The sequence below is a fragment of the Cyclopterus lumpus genome, chromosome 24 (assembly GCF_009769545.1).
Source record: "Cyclopterus lumpus isolate fCycLum1 chromosome 24, fCycLum1.pri, whole genome shotgun sequence".
NCBI lineage: Eukaryota > Metazoa > Chordata > Actinopteri > Perciformes > Cyclopteridae > Cyclopterus > Cyclopterus lumpus.
The window spans coordinates 13,148,660-13,169,731 of NC_046989.1; the positions used below are offsets into that span (position 1 = coordinate 13,148,660).

Here is a 21,072-nt window from a genome sequence, read left to right on the forward strand (position 1 = left end):
GGGCCTCAGCGCAGGGTTACTTAAACCGTCCAGCTTGTAAGTGCAGGGTTTCCCCCACAGGAAATGTGTTAGTCAAAGCACCCAACTGTGCTGCATGTTTCTGTGACGTTTTGTAAATGTTTTATTCAAATCCAAGCAATATGGAACAACCTTTGTGACGCCACACAGAACGCTCCCAGGAAAATGTCAAACACGACTGAAACACCAGGTGGTCCGCATGGGCGAGCAAAGAAAAAGAAAAAAAGAATGTTATTTAAGAATCAGGGCAATGGTGATTAACGCATCCTGCTAAGAGCTCCGGAAGAGTCGGCAGACGCCCGGAGCTCTCCAATACAATTGGAGGGTGATGACGGGGATGTTTGTTTTAGGCCGACAGCTGGACTTATGCAGGTTTCATGTTCTCTCACTCGGTGGACATTGTATGGCTTTCAGCGTTTGTGTCACACATTGTTGCAATCAATAAAAGCAAAAAAAGTTAATTCTGTATATCGTAACATACATCCATATGGACTGGTCTAGATTTCTTAATATCCCGTGTTCAGCATGTCCATACTGGCTTGACAAATGAAAACATACTTTGGACTGCAACAGTTCACTAGTTTGCCGTTTACGATACGCCGATCTGTGTCGAGCAATATAGATTTTATCCATCCGTCATCTTTTTAGATATTCATTATCATTATTTTGTTTGCATTTTGGAATGACTTCTCATCAACGTGTCGCAACTCTTGATTTAAATGAAAACCTGTGAAATCTCTTTCATCTTTCCTCACTTTAGTTGAGGTGAAGCATTTTCTTTTAACATAAAAAAACCTGTTGATTTTGTATAATTTCTCCGTGTTTTGTCGATACACGAACAAACAAACATGGACAGACAGCGGCACATTGTCCCGCCCCTCAACGCCCACTAAATGGTCTGGGATTCATCCAGAACTTTCTTTGCAATGTCACTGTTTAGTCTCTGCACTGCTGTCAGACTCAACAATAAGGCAGTCTATTTAAAACTGCAGCCTATGCTGCCAGCTCTGTGTCGCTCAGACACACACACACACAGCTATTTGGGGATTTCCTGTCAAATTCGTGCAAATCCTTCACAGATATTTGAAAAATATATGACTTTTGCCGTTAAAAAGAAAAGTTCTTCAACTAAAAAAAAGTTTCTTGAAAAAGCTCAGACATCTCAGATCTGCCGGGGGGTTGGATTTAACACCCACGCTCACTTCCAGGTGGTGTTTCCTACCTTCGCAGCAACGATGCTCAGGCCCATGCCGTTGTGCTTCTTCAGGGTCACCGTGACAACCTCTGGGTCTTTCTTCATTTGCTGAAAAGAGAGATGTACAGGAAGGACAAAGGTTGAGTGTGGATGAAACCTCTTAAGTTGTTGTCTGTAAAACGACTGTCCTCTAGTGTTCCCCGCGTCTGCCCCTGGAGCCAGAATGTGGAGTAAAAAGACGGAGGGATGAGAAAAGGGAGGGAAGGAATGAGGGAGGGATAAAAGGGGGGAAATGGAAAGACCACATAGGAACCTGTGGTCGCTAGATTCAAGTCTAGAATGAAAACCACATCATTGCCAGCCACACACACACACTTGAGAAGCAGGGCTGGGTGACTGGGTGGGGAGCCGGACAGAAACAAAGAAAGGGAGGGAATGCAGAGGTTTCCCACATCATGAAGGAAATATTCTGACAAAGGGAACTCCAAAATAAATACGATCATGTCAGACTTATACAAAAGTATGTCTGCATTTTTGTTTCTGAGAGAGTGAGAGAAAAAAAACTTGCGTCAAAGGAGGTATATTTTCAGACATGTTGTTTCTCAGGTCAGTTTTCTAAAAAAAGAAATCCATGTGAGCAGATGAAACCTGCAACATGTCACCAAGGTTAAGTGACTCCTTTTGCCTTTTGCCCTGATTTATGAAACTGGCTTTCTGTCAACATTACACCAACAATTCTAACAATCAAGACCAATCTATCAAGGGAACAAACTATTTATATCCTCAGGGTTTCCTTGTCGTTTTGCTTGCATCTTAAATCGGCAATAATCCTGTGAAAACTAATTCCTGCAGAAACACAATTGAATCATTTCAAAACATTATGTTCATATTCTAAATGCTGCGCTTGCAACGCTGATCATATCTGTGATGATGTAAACACGCTACGTCACATCACCACAAACCCACGCCCCGCCCTCTCCAGTTTGCTTGAACACACACCAGTATTCAAAGCATGTGTGTGCGTGTGTTTGTGAAAGACATCTGCATTACGTCGAGACTACAGTCATGAAATAGTAGAGCAGGGATAAACAGACCAATTACAGAGGAAGTGGCTGTGTGTGTGTGTGTGTGTGTGTGTGTGTGTGTGTGTGTGTGTGTGTGTGTGTGTGTGTGTGTGTGTGTGTGTGCGTGTCTAAGCTATTATGAAAAGTTAATTGCCCCTTCTGAAGTCACTGTAATCAATGCCTTCTAACTGGGAGACCACACACACACACACACACTCTGGGCTCGAATCAAAGTAACTTCCAGGTTTAAACTTTTCTAAAAATAGTCATACTATGTGAAATGTGCCATCATATCGTCTCCCGCTCAGTTTCTGTTTTACCTTTTTCAGTCTTAAATTCAGCTGGAATTGATCTACGTTTTCATTTAGTCACGGATTGCCTTCTAAATCTCCTGTTCAATCTCCCTTAAACCCGGTAAAATGTACCCAAAATATCCAGTACTGTGGAAATATGATCTTAGCCAGAAAAGGTCAACAAAAGCACCTGAAGACTTATATAATGTTGACGCATGTCATCAGTCTATGTTATCCATATGAGCCAATACTGGAGACTATGTTGTACATACAAATGTTCTACAAATCAACCATGTCTCATTCCTAATGCCAGTACCATTTATCTTAAATATGTCAATAAAAGGGCAGCTCAATCATTTGATTGTTTTGAAAAAGCAAAGCAGCTTGAAGTTGGCCGAACTTTTAGTCTCCGTCTTAGCCGTCAGATCTACTGTACACTTAGTCTCCATAGCTTCTATGCGTCAGCATTACTAAGCCTGGAAAGCTCAAAGTCCTCTGTGGCCCCACTTTACCCGGGCTGCCCCAATGCACACAAACACACACAGAGTGGTTGAGAATGTGTGTGTGTGTGTGTGTGTGTGTGTGTGTTAATGTCCTACCATCTCAGAACTGTCAGCAGCAGAGAAGTGGCTGTCGCAGTCAGCTCCTTCAAAGTGGACGGTCCAGGTACCCGGCGATCGGGGGTGGGGCACTAACCTACAGAAACCTGTTTGAAGAAACGCACACACGCACACACTTTACAGTACATTTTCACTGAATCGTACATCTAAATGATGCATGTTAAAATGACAGGTACAGAATATTAATAACCGTGATAGAAACAAAATTGTTTTACAAAATCAACTCTTCAACTTCAACAAAAACTGTTTTGTTAAAGACATGTTTTAAAGCATGTGAAAATATACTGAAAATGTGTTTGAGATTGGTCCAGTATTAAGGAAGTCCAGACGGAAGCGACTAAACGAAATGTAATCGGGCAATACCCCACCGTAGCTTTACAGCCACTCAAAGTACATGTTTTTCAGCAAAAATGCGTACGGTGCACATTTGCGCCAGAAAAATTACAATGAACCCCGTTTAGCAGCTGCTGTCTGCGAGCTCTTGCTCAATACTGGACCAATTTAAAAAAATTAAGTATTCAGACGTTGTCCCTATTCGTCACTTAGACATAAATACCAGGATGAAAAATACCAAAGTTCCCCCTTTATCTGGTCCTTCTCCATTGCTAGTGTCAAACTCAATGAAGGTCAAACATCCACATTACATAACAATGAGGAAAACAAATGTTGAGTGGAAAAGGGCTTCAAACATCAACTTGTATCACAATTATTATCGAAGCCCATAATCAACTCGACCCCGAGTTTATTTAAATGTATCCACTATAAGATACTGCACAGTCTTGCACAAAAGCTTGGGCAAACCAACTTGTTGATAACTTCGCCGCATTACATGAAATGCAGAACAGATCTCTTGTCATTATTAAATATCGGGCCCAGTGGCTTTACCTCTCTGCAGCAGCGGCTCCAGGAAGTCCTGCAAGCCGTTGGGGAGGCTGCGCACCACGTCGCAGGAGTAGCCGTCCTCAGGAAGGAGGAAGGGCAGCTGGAGGTCCGGATCCTCCTCCAGCTGAACCTCTCTCCCATCACTCCTCGCAAGCTCATCTGCTGTGTTCTCTGCTACTGCCACCACGTGGTCTATCAGCTCCTGTACGCAAACACACAAAACCGGGTCAACGGGCCGGTTCATTACATCTAAAAGCTCCAGAGATTTGTCACAACATCTGTGATTTACATAAAGCTGACGTTATCGAACAGAAAACTGTGTGCATCATCATAAATGCTCTCTATTGTGCTTCTGGCTTACAGGCGGGATGTAAGGCTCGTCCGGAGCACAATGGTAGTTGGTCATGAGAGCGTGGAGCTGCAGCGAGTTGAGCTTAAAGCAGGTGTTGTGGATGTTTTGCACGTCCTGCATGGAGTACTTGTCCATGGTCAGCAGGGTGGTGGCCTGCAGGACAAACAGAAAAAGAACATGTCAATGAGCCACATTTGTTGTATATTGTATCCTTGTTGACTGTATATTCCCAAGCTTCTCCAACATGTTACTGTTTGGCCAATTTACTATCTCTCTTTCGGCACTCAATTCTTGCACCTTACAAGTAAATCATCTTTATGCATCTTTGCTTTTTAAGCTTTTAAATGTTCTAGTGGCATGCCAAGCATGAGCTTAACTGCCACTGAGTGACAAAGATCACTAAAGAACAAAAGATCTGGTGATTTACACAGTAAATAAAAAAAAGAAAACAAAGCAAAAGCACCAACCGGCAGTAATTCCCTAAAAAGCAGGACAAACAAAGTAATAATCGTGAATAAAACAAACTCCATGACCCTCTCAGTCTGAGCATCTGCGTGTGTCCCCATCCGCCCCCTTACCTGAACGATTCGACTGAGGTGGCAGTCGGCGGCGAGCTCCAGACCCTGTTTCTCTGCCCAGGCCTCGATGTGGCTGAGCTGCTGCCGGAGGATTGCCCCCCAGTAGTGACAGCACAGCCCCGAGTCCGTGTCCGTCACCAGCTTGTTGAAGAGCCACATATTGATGAAGTGGAAGAGCTGCGAGAAGAGCTGGATGGTCAGGGCGGCGTTGACCCGACACCGCCGCAGCAACGACATCGCCCCCGTCAGTGTGTGCAGGACGTCCTCTGGAAGGAGAAGAGATAGCAGATATATAAGTTCAATGGCTGCCAACCATTAAATTCACATTGGGAGGTTATGGATAACAGTGAACTGTGATTAGGAGACTTAAAAGGAAGAGTGTGTAACATTTAGGGGGATTAAGTGGCAGAAATGGAATACAATATGTATAACTATGTTTTAATCAGTGTATAGACACCAAGAGTTTTATTATTTTTGTAAGCTTAGAAAAAGACATGGGCCTGCCATCTTAATACAGCAGCCCAGAGTGGACAAACTTAACATTGGCTATAGCGAGAGCCTCCGGCGTTTTTACGTCAACTGATGGTTGGGGTGTGTACCGAAACTAATTTTTTTTCTTCTTCTTTTCATCAAAATATTTGCGTTGACTCAAAGGCGGCACTGGAAGTAAAGCGTCTCTAGAACAGTTTCCCACCGTGAGTTTTGGGACGCACCACGGCAACAATAACAGCAGATCTTCATCAGACTTTTCTCAAACGTTTTACCTCCTAAGACCCTAAAATATTCAGCTCTGAGCTCAAGAGACATGAACAACTTGAAGAGTTGCAAGTGGCCACTGCGTCATTCAACAGGGCGATAAACTAAAATGGTTGGGGAGACACTGCGTGTGCGTGTGCGTGTGCGTGTGCGTGTGCGTGTGCGTGTCTTACCAATCTTGGGTCTCTGTGGATTATGTTCCTCTGGGTCGTCCAGGAAGGCGGGCATGTAGTTGTTAAGATCAGCCTGGAGACAGTGGACCAAGTACCTGCACGCACACATTACAGCGCGTTAGACACATCAAGAATTCCCCACCAAACCACAAAGACGCTCTTCTTCATACGTTTGTCTTGAGCAGAATCTTTTCATCTTGTTGAATAACTTTTTCAAACGAGTCGTGAAAAAACCTTGTCACAGAAAACCCGGAGAGAAAATAGCTGCACACTGCCATCGTGTTCCCAGTTGTTCTTTTATTATGCATGGGCACAAAGTTGTGACCAATGTTTCCTTCTGTGAGTATTTAAAAAAAAAGAATGTTGCTCTGCATTTATTTGTAAAAATAAACATGCATATATAGCACAGCACCCTGAGAATATATTTCAATTATTTTTCACTGTGTGTCTATGCTACTAATCTTGAGCTTTTTATGCAACGTTCATATCAAACAAACACTGTTAATATTCAACTATTATTATTATTACAATATCTTTATTTAAAAAGGGACCGTGTACAGTTATAACAACCATGTCACCATTTGATGCACTGTACCAGATTGTAGCTACAGCCAATTTGCATCTGTAGTCCCCAACTACTGTGCATGCCGTTCTTTTCTCAGATTCCTAGATGATGATCTACTGTAAATATACAGTTGTGTTCACAGCCTCACATCTACCCGAGGTAGACTACTAACCAATGCCGTCAATGCCGGAAAAAAGAAGAGCAAGGAAAAAGACACCGATGTGCAGGTATTTTCTCATGTTTTTAAAATAACATTTTAACACATTCCAGTTGAGAACCGACCAAATTCTCTGCCTTTCCCGGTTTGGAATGCATCCCTGAAACATTCCCTGACATTCACGATTCCCAGCCCACATCCACTCACACAACCGCACACACACACACACACACACACACACACACACACACACACACTGACTTAAACGCCATCTGGACCAGATGGGCGAGGACGTCCTGGGCGTCCAGCGTGACGCGACTCAGGTCCCGGTCCTGCTTGATGAAGTTGAGCAGCTCTGAAGCGTTGGCCATCCAGAAAGCGAGCGCTCCGGCAATGTTCTTTTGCTTCTGTAACGTACCAACCACAGCCACACACAGAAAAACAAAAACACATACGGAGGAAGTTGTTAGAGCAGCAGGCTCAATGAGAGACTGGAGAGTTAGAACAGAAGGTAGTAGAGGGGTTTCTGTTTGAGCGGCAGCCAGAAGGAGCAGTTGTTACCTCAGGGATAGACTCATGCCCCGCCCACCCCTCCCTCTAAGCCAACCCGGTGCCGAGAGGAAGAGTGGTCACCACTGTCACTCAGATGACGATGCTCTTCATTTCTTGATTTCTTTTCCATTTGAATGTGAGCTCGAAAAGATTTTCCTTTATGGAGGGACATTAGTGACCACTCCTTTTTGACACACACTGCATTTACCAGGTCACCAGACACCAGCATCCTCGACTAACCCATTGGTTGTACAGGTTTCTTTTTGACCAAACAAAAAGACCTTTAGACTGTAGACTTACACTAAAGAAAACATCAGAGGAAGAGGATCAAAAGTGACTACAAGTCCATTCATTTCCAATAGATTAGAATGACCAGTCAGATTTAAGCCATTAGATTTTCTATTGTTACAATTTAAATGAATCTTTCTGGTATATTTATCGAAGTATATTGATGATATTTTCTCATTTATATGACCTAATCAACACTACACCTTGGCAAGACTTAGACGAGAAGATCGATACCATTCTCATGTCTGTTAAATACAAGTATACAGGCAGCAGTCGGTTAGCTTAGCTTAGCTTAGCATAGCATAGAGACAGAAAACGGGGCGAAAGATAGCCTGGCTCTGTAAAAATGACAATTTGTGATTTTATGTGGGTTAGGTTCAGAACTTGGCCAGGAGCAGCAACTTCTTAGAATACATAAGATGTGTGAGGATTGTTGCAACATTTGGGCAGAGCCAGATCAGCCATTTCCAGTTTGTATGCCAACTAACACCCTTCACTCAGCTGGCTCAGCATATTTATCCTACGGTCATGAGCGGATACAAACGTCTCGTTTAATTCTTCCTAAATTTCCTAAAATGTTGTGGTAAAGTGTCATAAAAAAACAATGGAAGAAACATAATGTGCCTTTTTTAGGGCTGTGTATGCATATCTCTGCGAAAGAATGCCATCAGAGCATCTTGCATTGTGAAGTGGGCTATCAACCAAGTAGCTTGCTGGAGCAACCCGGTAAACCAGGAAAATATATGGCCAAAACTGAGTGGAAGCCATCAGAATTGTAATGACGCTCCATGTGCCAGCCTACAGTCTAAAGGACAGTTTGTTTTCTGGTCCAGAGATCAACAGGGAGGACAGAGCCCAGTGTGTGAGGAGCTGATTGGTTAATATCTCCGCCACTCAGAGAGGGAGGAATGTGCGAGGCTCGCTCCCCTGCACGCATCTATCCCCACCTTGAAAAACGCAAATAAAACAAAACAAAGAAAAATGCATTTTAAAAACCCTTCATTCAGAACAGCCAGAGAATGAGCGATGGAGCCAAGTGCATCCAAAACGAGACAATAAAACATTTAGGAAACACTTAAAACACGGACAGATGGTTGAACATGTTAAATGAACTTCCAAATAGACAAATGAAGCAGAGGAGGTCACAGGGACGCGACTCGTCTCTCATCCACACGGCTGAGTAGTAGAAGCAAGACGTGATGTCACACAAGATGGATGCCAGAATTAAGGTGGCGCAACGGTGGAAAAGAGTGGCTGCTTTGGTTTTGCGATTTATTTTTGTTTTTAGTACCAGGCAGGTCCAGCAGGAAGCTAAATGGAATTAGTTGGGTTGATGTTGCTGTTGTTGCTTAGTTTTCCAGCTGTGGGAGGACGCATTATTAAGGCTGTATTTTACATTTCTGGCAAAAATGGAGAAAAAGAAGCAGCAGCAACAACGAAGGGCTGGTCAAAAAACAAAAAAGCAGACAAAAGTCGAGAGAAAGGTACAGATTGACCAGAGAGGCAGAGGTTCACAGAAGAGCCAAGAGGTTGGGCGACACGGTTTTAAATTTTAAATCGTTAACGTGGTTTGCCTACACACACACACACACACACACACACACACACGCACACGCACACGCACACGCACACGCACACGCACACGCACACGCACACGATATATTTGATCTATGTCGCCCATACCAAGAGTGAGAGTAAAAGTGAGAGAGAGAAAGAGAGAGCGCAAGTGGGGTAGATGAGTCTGTAGCAGCCGTATCATGGTGTGCTATCCTACCTGATCCCCTTCAGGAATCTCCTGAATGGAAGGAAGAGGAAGGAGGAAGAAGAGGAGGACACGTTCACAGGACAGAGAGAAAACACGTCAACAGCTACAGTATGGACACAGCCATGTAACACACATATACTACACACACACACATACACACACACACACACTTTGACACAGACATGGTCATGGTTTACAATGTGAAGACATCTTGATTCAGTTAAAGAACATAACTGAAGGAGGTCAGCTGAAAACCACATCTGGTCAAGAAAACATCACACAGGGTGTTTGTAAAAGCAATCAAATTCAGTTTGTGGCTTTTAGAGATCTCTCTAATGTCTGCTTAAAGGGACAGTTCCAATGTTTGAGTCGGTTAAAGTGTACACTATATTTACTATATTTTCACAGCTTCACCTTGCCGTCATCGGACTGAATCCAAACCCATAAAAACAGCAATAACACACAACAACACTAACTGATGGGGGGGAGCGGTAAACACGATAGTCTGTGTTGTGAAAGGAAAAAGTACTGTGTTTGTCCACAGAGTCTTGTGGCTTTGACGAGAGCATAGAGGCGGCAGTTCAGTGCCCTGTTGGAAAGGCCCGAAGGCAAAGTGGTGAAAACATTCTAAATATAGAGTGCATGCCTAAAACACGTCTTACTGAGGCCCCGTCCACCGCAAGACGTTGCTTTGCTCCCGTGCTGGTACCCTTAATCGTTTCTAAACCGGGCACGTGCAAACCGTCATCTATACACGACTATTAAGTACCTCACACAATCCCACTTGAAAACATCCAAACTATCCATGTAGAATGAAATTCATCATCCAACGGGCAACAAAGTAAAGCCCCGTTACACTTTGAAAAACCTAAAATCTAACTGTATTTAAGAGCATACGGTGCTTCATACTATAACTGAATTAAAATGGCTTTTAAGAACTGGAGCTCCAGTCCTGTATATTAGCTGGAAGTAAATAAGCTCACGAAGAGTGTGAAGGTGTATAAATGTGCAGGCTGAAAAAAACAAAAGCAAAAAGGAAAATGAATCTTTGAATAAAGTCATTAACATTTCAACAGTGAACATTTTTGAGACATAATTACCCGAAAGTGTGACCAACAACAAAAATAAATCAAGCTCTGCACTCAAAATCTGGTGAGAGCGACACCCTCGAGCTACGGAGTTTATGGGGAAATGTGGTCTCACTATAAAAAGGAGCAACACCATCACAATGTTGTTCCTCGTTCTCTGTGATGATACAAAGTTAAACACTTAATTTGATAATCACACACTAATGTTTAAAAGACGCCGCGTTGCAATCCATTAGAGGAGACATTACCAAAGTAATGCAGTTAAGACGTTTCAGGATGCAAAGCCCTGGACAAGCACGCGTCCATCTCCAGCACATCGCACACTCAAGCTGGCCACAATCATTCTATTATTCAGGATTATGTTCTCCAAGTTCTCAACAGAAACACCCCGTTTTAAAGCCTGAAGCATGGAGGTTGAACGTTCCCATATTCCTCAGAAGCTAAAAATACTCTAAGACTGAAATCCTAGTACATGCAGACGGAAATAGATTAAGTCTTAGCGGTCATTCTGAGTGCATCTTCTCTCATGACTTTGCTGCCTACCATCGGCAATAAATAGCTGGCTGCCAGCTAAACAAATATAAGTTAATGGTACTACCAGTAATACAAGAAAAAATGTATTTACTGAGACTCAAACTTAAGGCGTGCGCAAATATTTTTCCCGATAATCCTCAAATATACCAACTGGTCTTAACGTTCGCATTCTTAGCAAACACCATGTTAAGTGGGGCTGTTTATCGCGCTTCAACTCTTGTGAAAAATAAAGAGCAACTATAAGTATAGTAGTTTGTAAGAAAACAGTGAGTTGGGGGGAATTAAGTGCATACAATCTCAACAAAAGAGAGTATGAAATACAAAAATAACAGCATTAATTAAGGAGCAGAACCCACTGAGATAATGCACAAAATAAATACACTCAATTCACAATGCAAGATTACCTCCAAATATCACAGCACACACACACACACACAAACAAATAAGAATTGAAGAGAAGTGTTACTGACCTGGATGACTCCCTCCATCATGCTCACCATCTTGTTGACGATGGCAATGACCTTGTGCGTCCTCTCGGACGGCGACATGTCGGGCCTGTAAGAAGGCGACAGGACGTAGCGGCAGGCCATGTACAGGACGTAGGTGGGCGAGAGTTTGAAGTGGACTGTGGAGCTGTTGGTGTAGTTGATGATGGCAGACAGGAAGGTGTCTTCAGCTGGACGGGCACACAAGAGTGTCAGACCATCAGACCAGTCGCACAGAGATAGTTTTCTTGCACCACTTCTTAGAATGTGCGTGTGTCCCGCATGATGTTTTTAAAATGAACTTTAAATATCTTTTCATGAGTCAATCTTTTAAATGGCCTGCTTCCTCTGCAACGCTAAGCACTTTATCTTTATCAATATTTTTTTATTTCAATAAGTGTTCCCTGATTTTATTCTTTAAATGTAAAGCACTTGGAGTGTCATGGGTTGTAAAAAAGAAAAGGGTATTAGGCAAATAAAGCATTTAGAGAAGGCATACCAATAATATAAAGTCAATACAGTCCTGCATGGGTTTCCCCTTACTCTAAGTGCATAATTTATCATCTTTGAGAATCAACATATTCACTGTTATCTTGGTGCAATTATAGGAAACAAAAGCCTTTAGGCTTTAAAGTGATCCTGCTGATTTCCTGCCAAATGTGACTGGCACACACAACCTAAAATGTAATCTAGAGACTGAGACAGGTTGCTCATTTTCTCTCAGTCTGTTTATGGAAGTCATATTATTGTTTCAAAATGAATAATGTCTTCCTGAAGTCATCAGGCCTTCCTGTGCAGAGTTGTGAGAAGGAACGACACACTAACTCTGTATTGGAAATGTATACAGTCAGCAGGGTGAGGGGAAATGTGACACACATTTAATATATATATATACACACATATATATATATATACACATATACACACACACGTATGTATACATACATGTGAGACATTCATTGCCTACCACTGCAGAAGAGCAGTCAGGTCAGCAGAATCAGTCCAGTGCATTGTAAAGAGGGTTCAATAGTTTCCAGCTATTGACTGTTTCACCAACACGGCGGAACAGAAAGAGAGACACTAATACTTACAGTTGTCTCTGAACTCAATGCCGGCTGGCAGAGTCAGCTCGGTTCTGTCTACTGAAATGTCCTGAGACCTGATGAGACAAAACAACACCCTGAGAGAGGAATACAACACTAAACACAGAGACTGTGGAGAAGAGGCCTGGAGAGAGGAGAACGATGGAGGACGAAGAAGAGTGTCTCACCTGCTGTCCTGCTGCTCTCCTCTGATCATGGGTTTGACCATGCCGCGCTCCATCTCCAGCTTCCCTGAGCTCTACACACACACACACACACACACACACACACACACACACACACACACACACACACACACACACACACACACACACACACACACACACACACACACACACACACACACACACACACACACACACACACACACACACACACACACACACACACACACACACACACACACACACACACACACACACACACACACACACACACACACACACACACACACACACAGTGTCAAGCAGCTTCACCAACATTTAATTTCACTGTACATAAGATGTAGAAGCTTCAGTCACACTCTTAGAACTACTAACAAGCAGCTTACGCAACATGCAAAGGACACCGTTCTTACAGTTTCCTGGTTCTATAAAATCAACGATAGTATGTATAAAATAGAATTTAACACATTTCGAACATAGAGGCGACAAATAGTGAACTGATTAATCAGGAAAGTAATTAACAGATTAGTCAATATGGTGAATAAGTAAGGAGTATGCAATTCCCTTTCACTAAAAAACACCTAATTTTCCCAACTAGGGATGCACCATTCCTTCTTTTTCTCTCTTGATTTTGACCCTTCAACTAATGGTACAATACAATACCAATTTAAATCTGTTATCCACTGTAAAACGTGTGCGTGTGTTACCTTGCTGGTGGGTAGTGCAGCTCCACTGTGGACGTCTCCGTGAAGGTCGAAGGTGGTTTCTGGCACACTGCTGCAGCAGAGACAGACATGCAGCGGTTTAGTTGAGGAGATGTGCTCTCCAGATCTGACTTTTCATTACTGACAACGACAAGAGCTCAGACTTAATCCAGACACACACACACATACACACTAACACACACACACACGCAGTCTGGGAGGAGAGCGCTGCAGAAAATGAGCGGCTCACTAATACATGCACACGCACTTACATAACAGTCTAATTAGATGTAGAGAGGCCACGTCGTCAGACCTGACTGAGCACTATTTGCAGCAAAGCTAGCACGCTGAGTTTGTGCGTGTGTGTGCGTGTTTGTGCGTTTGTGTGTGTGCTTAAGTGACAGTTATAGAGTGTGACAGCGGGCGGGTTTAAAAGACAGGCTTCGGCTTTTCATGCCCCACATGCCAGGAGGTCATGAATGTCAGATAAACGGTACAACACCAACACACAAACGTTTGTACTCTGTGCCTTTGTCTCTCACACACACACACACACACACAGCCAAAGTAGGTTAAACCGGTAACAGCAAGCCTACGGATGGATGGAGAAAAGATTGTCCATCTGAATTTAAATAAACTTGCAATAAAGAGAGAGGGGGGTAGGGGGTGGGAGGTGGTTTATTGAGTAGACTTAAGAATGTTTGGGAAATATTTAGCTTCAAAAGCATCCCAGATAAGGGGATGCTGGCAACATCCAATTAAAACAAACGCAGTGGGCAGATTATGTTTCTTTCCAGACATCTGGTAGATTAAAGTTAGGAACGGTCATATGCTACAAGATCATCTGTTCCACTGCCAGCGGCACCTGGTGCCAAATAGCTCCGCTCGTACACAGAAGGAAAAAAGAGAGAAAAAACTGTTGTTTGCGCCAAACCGTGGCTCTAATCGTTCCAAACATCATGATGCGTGCAATAGGTATCCTTGTAAGTTTGCACAGCAGAACATTGGAAAGCAGCCCAGACAACCACAGGGATCCACTTCCACCACATCAGTCTTGACAAACGACGGCCGGGCTTAATGTTACTCGCCAGATATTAGAGAGACTTTTACAGAGAATTGTAAAATCTCTCCCACTTAAAGAGACAGAAACACTCATAAATGCCTCAACTCATAGGAGGTCTGCGACAGTAAGAGCAGCTCCTCTCTGAAGTTGCTAAGTATGCCGTTTGACCTATTATACTATTAACTAATCACTATTTACACATCCAGCAGACATGTTAGCAACATTAGCATTTATTTAGAGTAATGTTTCTGGCCACCGGATGAATCCAAGTATCCAAGAAACCAATAGTCATTCTCCAGTTTTGCTTTCCAGCAACTCCTGGAGGCGAGATTGGCCCTTTGGCTGCCAGATCCTTCTCAACGTTCAGCCACTCGTCACTAACTTGGTCAGCCTCATGTTTGGTCTTGGCTGCTGAAAGACTTGCACCGAAACTAGAAAGGATGTAGGTCGTGCCAAGTAGCTATACTGTTAAGAGCTAGCTATTTAAACTACTTAAAATCTAATTAGATTAGTAACCTATCAGATCTCATTCTAAGTAGACTGCCAGCTTTAGGGAGCCCCACGGGCAAATCAGCACCGTGTGCCAAAACAGAAAGAAAAGATGATGGTGTACCTGAAACTGATGGACTGAATATAACATATTAGTAAAGTAACAAGACCAAACACAAAGAGTAAGTCCACAGGTTACATCTTACTCCTGGTTAAAGGTGCTAATCAAAGTCACCTGACAGAGTCTTTGGCTGGAATGCAAACCCGCACAAGAGACTCTCAGACCCTCTGAGGACCCCTGAGGGAGGGCCCCCCCCCCCGTTACAGACCGCACAGCTAAATGTGTGATTAACTTTATGTCGTTATTCAATGTGTGGTTAAAAAATAAGTCAAACACTCTCTAGGTGTAAACGCAACACATTTGGTGTCCATCCAACTCGCCACTGAGCAAGCAAACTTAATGCAGTGGCTTATAATATTCAAGACAATGAATGTTTTGTACTTATTTTGTCTTCAAAATACTTCAAATGTTTGTTGCTTTCTGGTAAAGCATCTAAAAAGACAACGTGCACTCTGCCATCGGCTTTAAATATGTTAAACCCTTCAGAAAGTTATATGCTAGGCCTTAAAAATTACACAGGACAGGCTACACAAAAGAAACCAGAATACTTCTCGTCTTGGATCATTTGAAAGAACCAATTCATGCAGAAATACACAGAGCGGTGAGTTACGGCGTGAGCTACTTACAGTACACACCTCTCTCTTTCTTGCGGTGTTAGTCATCCATTGAGTCATTACAAGGCCATTCACTTCTAATTCAAAACCTGTCTTTCACTCATCCCCAGCCAGCTCACGTAGTCTCTTCGACGCTTATCTGGTGTGCTCCCTCTTTCTTATTCTGTGAAGTGTGTGAAACGACAGCGAGCAAGAGGCCACACCCAACGCCATGCTGATCAGATTAGAGGGCAGCCCGCCTGCCATAACCCTAGACCTCCGCTCTTCCTCTCCTCTCATTTCCTCATTGGTCTAACCCAAAGACACCCAAAGACTCCTCCCTCTTTTCCTTCCCTTCATCTCTCTCGCTTTGACCGCCAACCTCATCCTCTTCCCTTCATCTACCACAACACCCTCTTCTTTTTTTATGTGGACAAACTTGAGGGAAACAGTGAGTCGGAAGGATGAGAGTGAGAATAAAAGGGGGGGAAAAGAACAAGAGTGGCGGTGCGTTAGAGGTGAAGACCGCCTCCCTCTCCTCCTCACCCAGACTTGTGTCGGCTCCTCATCATGGCAGCTGGCTCTCTCTTCCCTCCCTGGTCGAACATGGGGTCCACAAACTTAAAGACGTGCACGGAACCAAACTGGAGGGTGGAGCCCGAACGCAGCACCGTGGTCTCGTTGACTCGTTGCCCGTCGACAAAGGTGTCTGCGTCGGGGCCGTGAGGCGTCACGGTCACCATGCCCTCACTGTGCATGAGGTTGCAGTGGTGGGGCAGGATCCCCGGGCCGAGCAGCTGGAGATAAAAAAAACAAAAACAATGGCAGGTACGTCACCAGGAAGAAGCTCACAGCAGCTACATCATCCACTTTAAAGTCAAACTGAAATTGTAAGTTTATTTTTGCTGAGAAATCTGATTACATAAAAGACAAAAAGTAAGGAGTGTTTATTTTTTCGCCAGTGACAGCGGCCCCACTTCTTACGCGCATGGTGATTAGCACCGCACATACAATTGACGAGCATCTTGCAGACTAATTTGAGCCTTTATACGGGGATCTAGCATTATCATTTGTTTAGTATGGCATTTGCTGTTTGGTTGTCTTACCCATGTGCCATCTGGGGTGGGGGAAAGGAGGAGGGGGGTTTTCAAAGACTGGAAGGGCAAATAAGAGCCCTTTGTCAGGCAGATGATGAAAGTCACAATATACATGGATTACCAAGAATACTTTGTTTGTAAACTGATGTTAAAATGATCCATGTTGAGTAATATATGTCTGTAAACGCTGATGATTTGCTGGTATTCTCACGCTAACCTCCAGTATTAAGAAATGTAAATTTGAACACAAAAAAAAGCATTTGTATTTGCCCACCCAAAGAGTGAGGCAAGAGCACCCTTTATTCACTCACATTGACTTAACAAGCATTTTTGTGATGTGGTTACCTGGATGGCTCCGTCCTCTGTGCAGTCCGAGCCGACCTCAGTGATGCTGTGCTGAAGCCGGTACAGCTTTGGTTTGTCCCGGGAGTCGGACCCGTCTAGACACGTGCACAAAACACATACAAACATTTAGCACTTGGCGTATCCTCACGTCACGAGAAAACTGTGGTATACACAATCAGCCTCTCTCACACACACACACACACACACACACACACACACACACACACACACACACACACACACACACACACACACACACACACACACACACACACACACACACACACACACACACACACACACACACACACACACACACACACACACACACACACACACACACACACACACACACACACACACACACACACACACACACACACACACACACACACACACACACACACACACAAACTGTCCACACACAGCTGACAGGAAAGAGCCATACCAGAGTGGAGTACGCTGCTAATGTGGCAAAATAAACTGGGGGTGGCTGGTTGGGCTGCAGAGCCATTATTGATTATTAGTAAACAGGAGTTTAGTAAAAAAAAAAAAAAAAAGAGCAAAGCGGCATATTAGTTCACCAAAGAAAAAAAGGGAAACATTGGCTGCTCTGGGGGGAAAAGAATGATTCTGGGCGTGGGCTACTTTGTTACGTAAGGAGATCATGGCTACCATGCATCTGTGACAGATCACTGTTGAGGTTCAATAATAATACGCTCCATGTTCACACTTTAGTGTACTACTCCAGAAGTACTGCTTGATTTGTAGTTTTCTACATCTCATCTTGTGACTTTGTTTAGGAATGAACTTTACAGAGTAATTACTAGCAGAGACAGTTGAGTGCAAGGTCCGAAATCTTAAAAGCATTTGAAAATAAATGTTTCTTAGCACAAAGAATGTCTTTTAGCACAAATGTACATTCTAAAACGGCAAACGTTATTTTCTTTAAAGTGTAACAATGAAAATACACATTGTATTCAAAAGGATAATTCGTAAATTTGGGGAAATTCACTCATTTGCGTTCACGCTGCGAGTTAGACCACTCTTATGTCCGTACGGTAAACATTAAGCCAACGCCAGCAGCCGGTTGGCTAGTTCTAGCTTAGCATATGTGGATGTTGTTAACTAGCTATTTCCCCAGTTTCCAGTTTCTTTGCTAAGCTAAGCTAATTGGCAGCGGCTTCATATTTATCGTAGTCGACAGTCTAACTCTCAGCACATGTATTCAAAAATGTCAAAGAATTACTTTAAACTGACATAATAACGGAAGTCTTAAATCTAAATTGCTAATAGCTGTACCAATAGAGTTATGCTGGAATGAGCCCCAAAACTCAGAAAGGAGTCCACCTTTTTTCTTACACTTCCCTCGTCTCCAGGTCAATGTGTTGAATACATTTTTGGTTTGATGCCTGACATTAGCTCTGTAAATAACATAAGACATATTCACTTTTTTTAAATAGTAAATAACCCTCTTGGCATTCTGGAGCTTGTACTTGTCTCAAAGAAGTCGTGGCCAAATGAGAATACCAAAAGTCCACCGTTATCTTAGCGGTGGTGGCGTTAAATCCTGTGACCTCGGTGTAGTTCACTCACAGCCTATCGTTAACTTTGTATTTCTGGCGATTGTAATCAAAAGATAAAATAAAATGATGCTTGTGAAGAAACTCTTGCTTTGTCATAGAGCTTGTTTCAAAATAACCCGAAATCCAAAGGGAAAACCCCATTGGCGTTTTGTCAAGGGAACCAGGCCAACTTCCAAATGGGGAGTCGGGGAGTCACTGCACCCCCACGCAACAATCCCATCAGCCATTTCAACAGACACAAAGGAGATGTGGTGGATGTTTTTACCTTCATGGTGCCGATAGGCGTAGTAGGCATAGTGATTCCCTCGCCCTAGGCAATCAGGCAGGCAGGTGCGGAGGTAGAAGGACACATGCACAAGGCCCCAAATGCACACACACACATACAAAACAAACACACCATGCCATAAGAAAGTGGGAAAGAAAACAGACAGATAGCAGAGGGTGAAAATGCAGCAAGGAGGAAAAATGCAGCATTACCTTGTTAACCCATTAATTGGATGCAGGCATACAAGCACACACACACACACAATGTTTCTGAGTATCTTTCACGGTCGGCTTTTGAGATATAATGCAATATTATGTTACCAGAGAGTATGCCATAATCCTAAATGAACGTTAAAGGATGACCTACATTTCAGCTGCAGGCAATCATAGCTGCAATCATTCCTTTACAGCCTCATAGATAGACAGACACACACACACACACACACACACACAAATCAAAACCGCTGCAATGATCTAAATTGGTTATCAAGGACGCAGGACCACACACACACAAACACACACACACACACACACACACACACAGTCCCAGCACCCATTATTTAGGAGAGCCACCAAATCAATGTTCCATCTTTTCCACAGAATGTGACCCCCCTCCATCAACCTGACAGGGAATGGCGTAGATGTGTTAGTAGTGTGTTTGGGTCGTCATCAGCCCAGATACGTTAATGACATGAAGCACATGACAGACAAAGAAGAAGCTAAAGAGAGAGAGGGATCAGTGGCAAGAATCAAGCTGTTAGGGCTGGTCACATTTAGCAAGGTTAAGCTGGCGTTTCCCCAAGATGCCCCTCCCACCCTCTTTCTTTATGCATCTCCATACTGGGATTTCTTCACTACATTCCAGGAGTTTTTTGTTGTTGCGACTTACCTTATGTTATACTCCAGGCCTCTCAACCTACCCAGTCTACGTATAATTCAAATCGATATCCCTCCTTTTCTCACAGGGACGTACAATTAGCACAAACCTAATGTTTGTTTTAAGAAAACTAAAAAATGTCACCATAAATGAATCAGTTTACACTAACCAGATCCTGTAAACAAAATTATAAATCAAATCAATTATGTGGTCCAGTCGCAACTGGGATGCCACAAATGAATTTTTGTATAATTATCAATGAATATAAACTTAGTTGCCGAGAAGCATAACAAATAAGTAACAAGACATGTTTTAGTTCTTGCTATGATTGTACCGTTTCCATAGAGGTGAGGGACTTATATATTTACTTAATTGTTTTGAAACGCCTCAAACCGTCTTGCGGTTCACAGGACGTTTATATTAAGCGTTGTATTCAGTCAATGGTCATAAAACAGTCTGATGTCAACTGTACCTCCATTCTTAAACTGGGTCAATACATTTACACTTCTGGTGCCGGATTTGTCATGCAGAGATTTTTTTTTGCACACTCAAATTCTGTTGAATTCTGCATTGGATTGTCAATACAGATCTATACTTCTTTACATGAAGACTGCATTGAACTTGACCCATATCACGGTTGTTACATTATGTAAATATTGAGGAACTGTCTAATATTTTTGGGTCGGTCATAAGCTCACAATTATATATATTTTATACTTAATACTAGTTGTGCATGAGTTAAAAGATGCTGTCATGAATAAGTATAATTTACAAAATAAATAAATAATTTTTTGGTGGCTTGTAATATTGAAATAGCATCTGCTCTGGCAGCATCAAGGACTCTATTAGCAAGTCTATTAACCCCCTGCTGTCATTTTTATACAGTGAGTGGAACCGAAACCACAGAAAACACATGATTTACTCACATTAGCACATGTAACCTTTGAGTAACCCTGAATGTCATCTACTGCAGCTGCCCTGCTGCCTGCTGGCCACCACCTGTCACAGCCGCAGTGCTCATCCGAGTAGCGACGGATGGGATACTAGAGCTAAGACGTCAAAGCTGCAGAAGCAGACACTGAGGGTGTTGTGTGTGTGGGGTTGCTACCTGGGCTCAGCTCCACCAAGTAAGGCAGTTTCTCTGGCGGCAGTGAGCTGCTGCTGCCGTCCTTCCCTCGTAGGCCTTTGTCGTCCACTTTCCTTCCCTTCCTTCCTTGGTAGTCGGGTGGTCTCTTCTTCAGCTGGAACACCAGCGCTCCTGAAACACGACAATAAAAGCTTTAGCATGTCAGACTGAAATC

General features: G+C 43.1%; 1 protein-coding gene across 9 annotated transcripts in view; it reads right to left on the minus strand.

Moving 5' to 3' along the window:
* Positions 1 to 21,072, minus strand: part of afdna (afadin, adherens junction formation factor a) — a 76,848-nt gene that overhangs the window by 27,861 nt on the left and 27,915 nt on the right. For 7 of the 9 annotated variants that reach the window (XM_034527153.1, XM_034527154.1, XM_034527157.1 and 4 more), the window contains exons 8-22: positions 20,880 to 21,029; positions 17,045 to 17,139; positions 16,149 to 16,399; positions 13,340 to 13,409; positions 12,636 to 12,706; positions 12,457 to 12,524; positions 11,351 to 11,556; positions 9,268 to 9,288; positions 6,915 to 7,060; positions 5,932 to 6,026; positions 5,003 to 5,268; positions 4,434 to 4,577; positions 4,076 to 4,274; positions 3,170 to 3,276; positions 1,241 to 1,321 (exon numbers count right to left, since the gene is read on the minus strand). In XM_034527153.1, coding sequence (XP_034383044.1) covers positions 1,241 to 1,321; positions 3,170 to 3,276; positions 4,076 to 4,274; positions 4,434 to 4,577; positions 5,003 to 5,268; positions 5,932 to 6,026; positions 6,915 to 7,060; positions 9,268 to 9,288; positions 11,351 to 11,556; positions 12,457 to 12,524; positions 12,636 to 12,706; positions 13,340 to 13,409; positions 16,149 to 16,399; positions 17,045 to 17,139; positions 20,880 to 21,029 — 1,970 coding nt within the window. The remainder of the gene's footprint in view (positions 1 to 1,240; positions 1,322 to 3,169; positions 3,277 to 4,075; positions 4,275 to 4,433; positions 4,578 to 5,002; positions 5,269 to 5,931; positions 6,027 to 6,914; positions 7,061 to 9,267; positions 9,289 to 11,350; positions 11,557 to 12,456; positions 12,525 to 12,635; positions 12,707 to 13,339; positions 13,410 to 16,148; positions 16,400 to 17,044; positions 17,140 to 20,879; positions 21,030 to 21,072) is intronic. The other 2 variants (XM_034527161.1, XM_034527155.1) reach the window with 1 other exon arrangement.